The 11,984-nt window shown below is 42.9% G+C and overlaps 2 protein-coding genes across 3 annotated transcripts in view; one reads left to right on the forward strand and one right to left on the reverse strand.

Annotated features, from left to right (window-relative positions):
* The window catches only part of adamts6 (ADAM metallopeptidase with thrombospondin type 1 motif, 6), a 38,619-nt gene extending 31,770 nt beyond the window's left edge, over positions 1–6,849 (reverse strand). The window contains exons 1-7 of the mRNA XM_060039085.1: positions 6,305–6,849; positions 4,772–5,226; positions 3,924–4,327; positions 2,867–3,041; positions 1,830–2,041; positions 1,446–1,529; positions 900–1,045 (exon numbers count right to left, since the gene is read on the reverse strand). Coding sequence (XP_059895068.1) covers positions 900–1,045; positions 1,446–1,529; positions 1,830–2,041; positions 2,867–3,041; positions 3,924–4,327; positions 4,772–4,871 — 1,121 coding nt within the window. The 5' untranslated portion in view covers positions 4,872–5,226; positions 6,305–6,849. The remainder of the gene's footprint in view (positions 1–899; positions 1,046–1,445; positions 1,530–1,829; positions 2,042–2,866; positions 3,042–3,923; positions 4,328–4,771; positions 5,227–6,304) is intronic.
* Positions 6,850–8,422: 1,573 nt separating this feature from the next.
* On the forward strand, positions 8,423–11,574 carry LOC132447839 (placenta-specific gene 8 protein-like). Of its 2 annotated transcripts, none has more exons than XM_060038829.1 (4): positions 8,423–8,466; positions 9,589–9,685; positions 9,774–9,898; positions 11,434–11,574. In XM_060038829.1, the coding sequence occupies exons 2-4, from the start codon at positions 9,601–9,603 to the stop codon at positions 11,536–11,538; spliced, it is 315 nt and encodes a 104-aa protein (XP_059894812.1). In that variant the 5' UTR covers positions 8,423–8,466; positions 9,589–9,600; the 3' UTR covers positions 11,539–11,574. The 2 variants fall into 2 exon arrangements, with proteins under 2 accessions (XP_059894812.1, XP_059894813.1); XM_060038830.1 differs by lacking the exon at positions 8,423–8,466 and adding an exon at positions 9,293–9,421.
* Positions 11,575–11,984: the final 410 nt, after the last annotated feature.

Below are 11,984 nucleotides of genomic sequence, written 5' to 3' on the forward strand. Positions count from 1 at the left end.
GAAAAATGTAAGCTAATATTTTTTCCTTCACATTATATGTATTATGTTGTTAGCATAACAACTAATTCCCATTAGCGTTGAGCTGAAAAGCAACATCATAAATAAAACTAAAGGCAATAAACTGCTAGTCATCATGCAAAGGCAGCTCACGATATAAATAATATTCAGTACAGACAGAGCCTTTCCTGTATTTTCTGAGCTTTGTATAAAACTGTATTTATATCATTCAACTAATCCTGTGTCAAACACCATACCCTGTCCAGAAAATTCAGCTCAGGGAATATGTACTTTAGCTTCTAGTTCATGAGGCCAAAACAAATGAGGAGCTGTATTGGATATTGGTTAACACCCTAAACATAAATTATATTTATGGTACAATATATCTCTGTATGACCGACTCCTGAAAAGGCACATTGACGTGTTGAGTCTCTACAGGTTTGTTCAGGGTGTGTTTTCGCTGCAACAGAATTGAACGTTTAAATACTACTACTGCCAGACTTCATTTTGTGACACGACCCGAACAGGACAACACAAACAAGCACAGGCTCTATGTATAACCAACACAACAACACAACATACAAATACTGGTTGTGCCCGAACCAAGTTTCTGCTAATTTTACCTAATTTGCCTCAAATAAATACATGGAGCCCTATTTAACCACCAGTTGTGAAGTTTATCAGCCATTACCATCAATTTCTGGAGTATCCACCCAGATGGATGATGAATAGATCAACCGACCACAATACCAAATGGGCCTTACCAACTAGTTAAAAAAATCAACTATTTATCTTATTATCTGCTGGTAAAATATGAGCCCTTTAAAATGAGTATGACAAACACCAAAACAGAAAACAGTCTGTATGAAACTTTGAGGTTTTTTTTGTGTTTCCATGCCTACCGAGTGATAAGCACAGCGTTGTCATGATGGGCCATTCCGTGTTCCGGAATGCTGTTTCCATCTCCATGGTGAGAGAGGATGGACTTTTGCCACTTGCAGAAGCTGTCCAAGGACTTATCGGCATGGTGGTTGATCTCCAGGTTAGGCTAGATCGCCACAAATCACAGCCACAAATCAAGCAATACAACAACAACAACAACAAGAATACAAAATAATCCACTAGCAGTATGATTGGAATTTCTAGGTCAGTTACATTGTATGGAGTTTCATGGTCTCAAGTTCACTGCAGGGTTGTTTCATTTAAAAAGTTGACGATATGATATATCTTTACTTTCCTCTCCACTTAGTGTTATGTTTCATATCTGTACTTCAAACTAAGCAGTCAGTCAGCCACGTGCACAAGATGTGCACGTCAATAATCACAGTCACTGTTATATTTGAGCGTTATATTACTTAGTCAATTAGTGGGTTGATGACCATGTTATTAACTAAATATATACGAGAGCGAACCAAAGATGTCACGGGTATGGAAGGGAGGGTACTCACCTGGTCTTCTGTGAGAACTATTAGTCTGGTCACGATAATGTTCACAACATTCCCTAGACTGGCATCACGATAAAGTTTGGCAACCTGACCTCCAGAAAAGAAGAAAAGACACAAAGTCAGACAAATGGTGCCTGAGTGCTGCGACCCAACTCTACGTTATCTATTATCTACCATGATATACTCGTCAACAGATGTGAACCGTTGATGATTATTTAGTTGATCATCGTAACAATCTTATAAGTTATAGATGATGCAATGAAGAAAAAATAGAGAAATAATACTCTATACTAATAATAGCACTTTTTAAGATACTGAAAGACACTTAACATGCCTCTTTTGTGTGTTTAGTACAACCCTTTTGAACAAAAGTAGGATCATACTTACAATATTCATTACGGACAGGATATAGTGCTCGATGTCCTTACGGCCGTGGTAGCCGACCATCATCTTATCCGCCACCACGAGGGTCTCAACGAAGCGCTCGGAGCTGACTGAGCGACGGTGTCTGCTGGTGGAGTTCCCATCCGCGCTGTTATTTTGAAGGGCAGGAGACGACGGGGCGCTTTTGGAGCAGGGTGTACTGCACTTCACGGGGTCTGTCGACATGGAGGGTGGACACGGCGAATGGAGAGTGAGGTGGATTGCATTCAGTGACTTGTTTCATTTTTTAAGAGTTGATTGGTGTGTTGAAAGTGCACCAATGGACGTCTGCTTCCGTGCACTATGACTCCAATGCAAAGCCTCTCCTTTATGACCCTGCACTCTGAGGGAGATGTAGGTATGCGTTGAGGCATGCTTGCCTCCTGATGATGACAGACGTTGCTGTTTTTCTATAAGATCTCAGCCCAAGTACCTAAATATCCATCTGGTTATCCCCTTAGTTTTTACAATCACATCCCAAATAAGTAAAAGACTTGGGACGCTTCACAATGAAAGATTGGTTGGTTTTATGAATGAGGAAGGGACACTGGGACACTAGGTCACTAAGATTGTTGGTTTATGAATGGGATGAATGCTGTCATGAAAAAACCTTTGCCCGACTCACATTCAGCGCCAGACTTTAGTCGAAGAGGTGCTACAGCCACAGACGTTTGCCTTTTTATGAATGCTGGAGCAAGGCTTCTCTCTACAGGTTTAATGGTGGCAGTCTGGCCAGACTAGGACAACAGCACACACATATAACACACACACACATTCACACCCACACCCACACACACACACACACACACACACACACACACACACACACACACACACACACACACACACACACACACACACACACACACACACACACACATTCATCCACAAACCTGGGCCTGCCACCAAAACCAGCACTTCCTCCGGCCCGCTATGTATAGCAACTCCTCGACGTCAGTTCCACCCACATGCAGTCGTGCCCAGACGGAGGTTCGACCAACCTGAAATGCCACAGCTGAACTCCTGGCTGTGCTCTTGCGGTGTGGAGAGGGCAGACATTTTATAAATAACGTGTTGCTGTGCCTGGTCCAGGTTCCACTCTCTGGAGGCAGTGGAGGACGCGTTCTTCAATGGCTCTATTACATACTGCTCGTCTTCTGTTGTGATTACGCCATGCTTGGTGACAAACAGACACAAGAAACAGTGGCGGACAGTTATAAGCCGAGGCGAATAAGGAATTTGAAAAGCTTTTCACGATGCGCTATGTCGTTTGTGTCTCGCTCTTGAGGAAACAATAAGGAAGAATTTAGCTCGTTTCTTGGACCCTAGCTAGTTCATGCTCAGACATTTGACTGGATTAAGGCTAATTCCTGTTTTTATTTTGAGTTGATTGCAGATTACGGCTGTCAATAACAAACTAGGCATACACTTGCCTCAAACTATATAACTAAAGGCTTTTCTTCAAAGAGAAAACTCCTTAGTACTTTAAGTTGCAAAATAATTCATTTCCTGGCCCAGGTCTAAAGGATATAATATAGTACAAAGAAAGTTAGTATCCTCGTAAAAGATTCCTATTGATTTAGACAATTGGTTTGAATGAACCATGTAATAACTGAAATGTCAACCGATAACACTTTTGACTTAGATCGGATACAACTTTATGGAGCAATATTAGAAATAAAATAAAATTCAAAACAATTAAATGCTACTCTCTTGTGTGGTAAAGTCCCTTTTAAAACCGGCTCTCAAACACACTCGTCAAGCCCAGGTACTTGATGAGATTTACTTCGGTAGCTTTGCTTAACCCCGAGCTGCCCCCAACGTGACTCTGCCAATTGGGCCGAGTCCAACACTGCGCTAAATAAACTACAATCGCTCTAATCTCTTGTCTAAGGGATTGCCTGAGGTAACTTGGAACACAAGCACAAATCCATATATATTACCTCCGTAAAAGTACACCCCAGGGACTTCCTGAGATAATCCTCCCATGAACTCCCCAGCCACTCAAGGTCAGTGTCTCGGATGTTCGCGTTGGAACCCTCCTTCCTTTGTACTCACCAGCCCGTTGCAGTTGCTAAGCGCCACCCGGGTAGTGGCGTTCTGGTTCTGGAGGAAGCCCACGTAGTGGCAGCTGTCCACCAGGTCGTGCCTCCACTCCAGGCCCCCTCTCCCCCAGTACTCCACCGTGAAGTGTTTGGACACCAGATGGGGGCTCAGGGTGAGGTTCAGGTGAAAGTGCTTTCCGTAGGCCGACAGTCTGTAGAAGAGCTGGGTCTCTGGCGCATGCTCCGTGGGCTCTGTTGCGTGGCCCGGGCCCGGGCTCCCCGCGGGCGGGCGGGGGGCGCCCCGTCGGCGTCGGCCCGGCCGGCGGTGCTTCAGGGAGTAGCTGAGGAAGTCCCCGTTCTCATCCACCCGCACGGGCACCGTCAGCTGGTAGTGGTCCAGGAAGGACAGGAACTCCTCTTTTACACGATGGAAGCACCAGAGGTTGGCGGACGGAGAAGGTGATGAGATGTGAGATGGGGAGAGGAGATGGAGGAGAGAAGGGGGGGTGGAGGAGGGAAGGGGGTGGAGGAGGGAAAGAGGGTTGAGGGGGAGTGGGGGTGGAAGGAAAATGAGGGTGGAGAGGAGGTGAACAGGGATGAGAGGAGACAAGAGCAGAAAAGAGAAGGAAAGACGGTAGAAGAGAAGGAAGAGAAGAGAGGAGAGAAGAATGTAAAAGAGGAGAGGAGAGCAGAGGGGAATAGAGAGAGGAGGCAAGAGGAGAGCAGAAGAGCAAAGAAGAGATGAGGTGCAGTTGACAAGTCTTCCAATCAACAACATCACGATGGCGACAGTGTAAACTCATGACTATGACCTTCACAAACAAAAGCAACAACAAAGGACAGAGTGCTCCGGCAGCCTACCTTGAGAGCTGTGGGAAAGCGTCTGGGAGGTCGGAGATTCTGTAGCAGCCATGACCACCAGGCTCAGAGTCCATGTCAACGTCTTCCACAAAATCTCCATGATTCAGAGACAGATGGGACATGGGAGGGGGGTGGTGGGTGGAAGAGAGGTGAGTGGGTGCTACACAGTGCGGTTCAGAAGAAGCACAGGCTCGCTCTAATGCCACGCCATAACAAGTCCATGGTGGATCTCCCCTGAATTGTCACTGTGATGGATGTCTGGTGTCCGGTGAGCTTCTCAGATTCCTCCCCAGAGCAGATGCTTCCAGATCTGGCCGCTGCCGCTGGTGCTGGTGCTGGTGGTGGTGGTGGTGGTGGTGGTGGTGGTGGTGGTGTATTTAGCCTCTGGATTCATCTCAGGAACTCGTAGGCACCACTGTAATCCATCAGGCCCCCACAAGTCCCCTCGGGTGAAACTGGAAGGAAAAAGATCTACACTGCGAACTTGTCGACTTGACCAATCCATCTGCATTCCTGTGAAGGAGTCGTTGTAGGCTGTCTTTATTTACGATACATCCTTGTTACATCACAATCCGGACAATTCAAAATGAAAAATAAAACGATTTAAGAGAGATACATGTATTTATATGTCCTAAAAATGTAATTAATGGGATGAATGAGTTATTAGATCGGCCGTGTACTTTAGGAAGACAGTGGAGATTTCCTATATTAGATCATTCATATCATAACCATGCATGCATCAAACATTTTATTGGTCTAACTTTTATAAAACGATATATTCTTTCCACTCCCCCAAGCTGGCCTGGCTCCATGCACAGCCTGGTCAGTACCATCATCTGCAAGGAGGAACAAGGCGTGCAGATGCACCAACGTGCTACTATGTCGTTGCCTTGTATCCTTTGGAGATCACATGGCACAGCACAACGATGTGCAAGGTCGAAATGTTAATATTATTTTGAAAAAGCAGTCGTGCATCCCGTGGGGATCTAGAAACAGGAACACCAAGAGCATCGCTACCTAGTCGGCTACTTTGACCCAGACAGTTGGCAACCTGCCTTCAGCATTACACCCATCGCTACATGGCGTCCTTGCATGGCTCTCCAGATGAAAATAAGGGTTTTTGACAACGTTTTGAAACATTTACTTCCGTCCAAAATATGCCTGTTTATTCATAGTAACGTCTGGTAATAATCATTTTTGGGGAAAAAAATGGCATTTGCAGGGCCACATCTTCAACTTGCTATTCCATTAAAGTTCAAATAAATCGATAAATATAGCATTGATCCAACTATATAATGAACTCCAAGTTTTATTGTGTAATATAATATTGTCAACATTCCCAAGTGAACGGTGTCCAAAATAACTGACCCAAATTTAAAGACCATTCAAGTCTGTGCTACTTTGTAAACAGTTTCTACTTCTGCGATCATCTTCATGAGGGCTGAACTGTTGCCGCTATCGTTCATGCCGTGAACGCATTGCAGCCTAGCACTGTTTGTTTCCCCAAAACCAGAGATTAAAAGATATAGTTACCATGCTCATCTTCATTGTCACTTCCATTCCAACTGTGCTGGGTAACCTGAAGACAAAAGACTTTTTCTGCTCTGAAGTTCCGCACACAAGCCCCTGTTCCCTTTTCATATCCTTCGGGGTTTTGCCATCCTGAGAAATAGGTGCACACACGGGAGTATGCTTCTTCCCCTCAGACCAAAACACAGGAAAAAGTATCCCTAGATCTCACAGTGTCTAACAAAAAAATAGTTATTCAGCCTTCAAAATCTTGGACTTGCTCCACAGGAAGGCTCTATTTTCTGCATATCTGTCGTCCTTATAAAGTAGAGTGGAGTATGGGGTAGCTTGAAAGGGTTCAGAGTGAATTCAAGACTTCAGAGAGTATTCTGCGAAGTAACACCTTGTGAGAAAGGGGAAAAAAGGGCATGCAACACAGCAAAAGTTGGTTTACACTACAATTCAGCCGGTCTGAAACCGGGTATAGTTCCGAATTGGCAGCTTTTCGTGGTGGAGATGACGTCAGTGCAGATGTGCCTCTACATCAGCTGTGCGCATGTCTATCGCTTCTGCTGTGAGGCGGCTTGTTGTGTGGACTGCGTTTCTTCATCAAAATATGAGCAAAACGCCGAAGACGACAGGTGGCCAGCCTATTGCTTTTTGCTAAATGTTAGTAAATAGGCTACATTTCTGTCAGCGACTTTAACATGGCCCAACTTTATAGGATAATATGAGTTTCCTTACTGTAGAATACCAGCCCACGTCATCGGCTTTATATACCCTTTCTCTCGTTATAATATAATAAACGTTATTTTATGCTTGTGAATGTTAAACTTTTGCACGAACGGGATGCACTCGATCAAAGTGGTTTAATCGATAAAAATGTTTTTGCAGTTGATACGTGGATTATCATCATATCATTTATCGTGAAATAATCTCATTGCAGTAGTAAGGTAGTATTTTAGACCAATGAATGTATTACAACCGGTGCAGTAGTAGTACCGGTGTAATAGACAAGTCGTGGCTTTACCTCACGGGCAGTAGCGACATCGCGTGTCTGAAGCGAGTATTACAATAGTTGCAATGAATGTTATAAGCCGACTACCATGCTATTTGTATTGTTACAACTTACTTCCTGCTAAATGTATTTCTATTCTTATTTTATTTGATATAGGCCTAATCCAATTTTATGCTTTTTTTAAGCTTGTTCTTTATTTATTTTTTGCATATTTATGATCCTCTTGATATAGGCCTAGGCCTAATCCAATTTTATGTGGTAGCCTAATGTCAAACTACCATATTTCCCTGTTAATCCATCTACATGTTTTTAGCTTGTTCTTTATTTTTTGCATATTTATGATCCTACTCTGAATAGTAAATTCAAGCATACAACGATTGCTCAGTCTCGTGAGACAAAACCACCATGTTAAAAAATAAAGAAATGTTTTGATCTGAATCAGAATTTGCAGTTAGTTATGGATTAACTGCTAGAGAAGGGTACTACTAACCCTTTCTGGGGAAGTGGGTTTCATTCCCATTGTGGCTATACACTCATTTGTATTGTAATACGATTTGATAAAACTGGGTATTTTGGATTGTTTCTATGGCGTTCTATGTAGTTGCTAGGGTGGTCTACATAGGGTGTTCTGGGTGGTTGATTTTTTTGTTGTTTTTTGTGTTATCTATGGTTTTCTATGTGCTTCTTTTGGGTGACTTCTGGGTGTTTGGGGAGGCGGCTGATACTGTAGTTTGGGTGGTTGCTAGGGTGATCTAGATGGTTGCTATGGTGTTCAAGGGGCGTTATATTGCCTTTTAGTTGTTTGCTTCGGTAGTTGATCGGTAGTTGCAGGGCGCTTGCTATGGTTATCTTGGTGGTTGCATGGGGGTTCTAATCAGTTGCTATGGCATTCTGGGTGGTTGTAAGGATGATCTAGAATGGTTTATGGTGCTCTTTAGTTCTAAACAAATTGGTGGGTTTCAATGTGTGGGCGTATGTGGAGATATCTAAAGCATGGGTTGGCGATTTGGAGAAACAACAAGCAACCTTAAGGTCTCCCTTCAAAGCCACTCCCTCCAAACGGGAGGAGTGCGAGCAGGTACAGATCGGTTGGTAGACAGACAGGTAGCCTAAGCAATCTAAACATTTCATTCAAGGTGCACGAGATGATTGGACACGCTTATTACAGGCGTGCGACCGCTACCAGATTTCTTTATTTTTTATTTGACAGAGCATTTGATTTACTAAGATAGGATAAAGTTAAAGATACTTTATTTTTCGTTCTAGGCACGCAACCAAATTATGTTTGGTTTCCCTCAGAGAGCCATTGATAGACATGTAAAGCTCAACATTTTGGTGTATACTATTTTCATGTTGTCTAAATATTGTGGGGGAAGTGCGAGTTTATAGATTTTGATGCCAATGCTTGTGAAGTTTAAATACTTACAAATTATAAATAGTGGTAAGTTTGGATTCCTTCCATACAAATGTGGATAGTAAGGTAGTATTTCAACTTTGAATATATAGCATTAAGTATGAAGGAGGGATTGAGTATGGAAGTTTGAGAATAATAAAACCGACAAAATGATTGATAGAGAATAAGGAAGAAAGCCACACCTCATTATGTTTACCTATGATAACATTAAGGCCATCACGGCTCTTAATTCCAAGTCAATATCAAACACTGTTCAATAACACTGACCTTTTATCCGGACTTTGACACCAGTAAGTGCATGTCCTCCAGAATATAAATCATCACAGTATATTAGGCCTGTGACATTGTGGGTGTGCCCACCTCAGTAAGGAACCCCATTCAGACCCAGCAATACAAACCACACACAGACTTTTGGAACCATTTTCCTGAAGCTAATTTTACCATATTTTTAAATGTGTTGTTCTGAAGGAGTATAAAATAAGCTAAATAATATGGATCTCGTTGTACTTTTAAAACTGTCATTTGTGGTAAATGTTTGTCAGATTGTGCAACGTCATTTGTCAAGGGGGACATTTACAATGCTGGAACAATATGTTTTATGGTGAGGTGAGGCAAGGCCAGTAAGGGAAATTGGCCCTTCCTATTTTCCAACTGACGTTTACCATACTAGTGTCTAAGAGAATCATTCATTTATTCTCCAACACCTCTGGTAAGAAGTACACCCTCCTCGTTTTCTATTCAAAAAGTTATTCAGATTCAGACTACTTTAATTGTAACTGTGTTTTATTTTTCCCTTGGAATTCTGGAAAATGAATAGGCCTCATACGCTGATGGTATACTGTTAATATTGAGGTTTGCCTCTTTTTCCAATTGCAGTTTCAGTCGATCATGGCAGTGACGCACCAACCGGGCCGATTCCCCCCCTCTGAGTTTCAGACGGGACTCTGCTCCTTTTTCAGTGACTGCGGCACTTGTAAGGATTACTCCTACCAAATATATGTTTTGTAGATTTGTTATCGATTCATGGTCCGTATGAATGCATTCCATTTGCGTCGATACAGGCTTCTATGGGCTGTGTTGCTTCCCATGCCTTGGCTGCACCATCGCCAGTGATATGGATGAGTGCTGCCTGTGTGGTATGACCATGGCCATGCGTAGTGTGTACAGGACTAAGTACAACATCAATGTAAGTTGTGTAGCTACTTTGACTAACATACCAGCTAACTAAGTTGTGTGGATATGAGTGTTAATAGAATAGAATAGAATAGAATAGAATAGAATAGAATAGAATAGAAAGCTTTATTGTCATTATACAAAGTACAACAAAATGCAATGAGCAGCTCCTTAAAAGTGCACACATAGTTATCGAATATATAATGTATAATAATATACTAAAGCAATATATAATAAAAAAAAATATATATATATATATATAAAAAAAAAAAAACATTAAATACACAGTAAAACTTAAATACACAGTAAAGACCACAAATAGACAACAAACATCAGTGCAGATCTGAGTTCAGTATGGTGACAGATTTAGGAAAGAGGCTGTTCCTGAGTCTATTTGTTCTGGCATATGGTTGAAGAGATGGCAGCCGGGGTGGGTGGTGTCCTTCAGGATGCCCCTGGCCCTGCTGAGACAGCGGGAGCCGTAGATGGTGCTTCAGGAAGGCAGAGGGCAGCCAATGATTTTTTTGCGCGACGTTTGCCACCGTCTGCAGTCTCTTCCTGTCGGCCTCCGTGCAGCTGGAGTGCCACACTGACACAGCGTAGGTCAGCAGGCTCTCGATGGTGGAACGGTAGAAGGTCACCAGCAGCTGTGTGTTTAGATGCTCCCTCCTGAGCACCCTCAGAAAGTGTAGCCGCCGCTGGGCCTTCTTGACCAGCGCTGACCAGGAGAGATCAGGAGAGATGTGGACTCGCTCCACACCTTCATCGTTGATGTACAGGGGGGCAGGGGCGGCTCTGTTCGGTCGGAAGTCCAGGATGAGTTCCTTGGTCTCGGTGATGTTCAGTGCCAGGTTGTTAGAAACACACCACTCACCAAGTTTCAGGGCCTCATCTCTGTAGGCTGCCTCGTTTCCCCCCGTTATAAGGCCCACCACCATTGTGTCATCAGCGAATTTGACAATGATGTTCTCTGGGTGGGTGGGACTGCAGTCGGATGTGTAGAGGGAGTAGAGTAGTGGGCTCAGCACACAGCCCTGGGGAGAGCCAGTGCTGAGAGTGCGGGAGGAGGAGAGGTGAGGACCCAGTTTCACCTGCTGGGGTCGGTTGACCAGACAGTCTTAGGTAGTTAATAGTAGGTAGTTTACTCTAAAATGGTGCTAAAAGTTAGATCGAAGTTCACAGATATTTTACTTTGATCTATATGGAGACGAACCCAATGTTATTTGACCTGTCTGATGTAGATTAGCCCGAAAAGGAGTTAACAGATAAGAAATGTGTTAACCCTGATATGATTAGGTTTGTAGCCTAATTCACATGGTGCATCCTGTCCTGTACTGACCAGTTGTATACTGTTTTGTTTGGAGCTTTACTTTGTGTATTTAATTTGTTTTCTGCCTCACTTGTTTGTCTCTTAAAAGCATCTACTAAATGAAAAAATATGTATCTAAAATTGTATAGTGTCAAGACACTGTTCCTTGTATCACACGTATCCAATATTGTACCACTCTTGATCTCCCTCACACTTTTAACCCATTGCACTGTTTACAGGGTTCTCTATGCAATGACTTCATGACGTATATGTGCTGTCAAATCTGTGGTACCTGTCAGCTGAAGAGAGATATCGATTTGAGAAAGGAACAGGGCATTTTCTGATTTCAGCATTTTCTGATTTTACATTGAGGTCAGTAAAAGTTCTCAAAGTTTATTCTGCATGTACGCACACACACACACACACACACACACACACACACACACACACACACACACACACACACACACACACACACACACACACACACACACACAAACAGCGTTAATTATACAGAGAATCAATAAAAGGGTGATTTTTTTACTATGTAGTTTAAGCAATTCAGTCGAGTTCAATAGTTCAGAATGAAGTTTAATGTGATGATGTCAGGGATTCCAAACCACTTGTCTTGTTTGGTTTCCATAACTCTGTTTCCTTTTTCTCTCATGACTTCTAGATGCGGCCATGCGGCCTGTGTGAGTGAGCCAATATCCCAATGAATATATTTACATATAAAAGAAAATGTATTGTGTAACTACACTGAATAAAATCTATGTTTGAAATGCGGGGT

This window comes from Gadus macrocephalus, chromosome 19 (genome assembly GCF_031168955.1).
Source record: "Gadus macrocephalus chromosome 19, ASM3116895v1".
NCBI lineage: Eukaryota > Metazoa > Chordata > Actinopteri > Gadiformes > Gadidae > Gadus > Gadus macrocephalus.

Bases quoted from the DNA above. Each gene is read 5' to 3' on its own strand.
- LOC132447839 (XM_060038829.1), top strand. From the start codon at position 9,601: ATGGCAGTGACGCACCAACCGGGCCGATTCCCCCCCTCTGAGTTTCAG. The intron at 9,686-9,773 runs GTAAGGATTACT...GCGTCGATACAG, and splicing joins TTTCAGTGACTGCGGCACTT to GCTTCTATGGGCTGTGTTGC. The intron at 9,899-11,433 runs GTAAGTTGTGTA...CACTGTTTACAG, and splicing joins GGACTAAGTACAACATCAAT to GGTTCTCTATGCAATGACTT.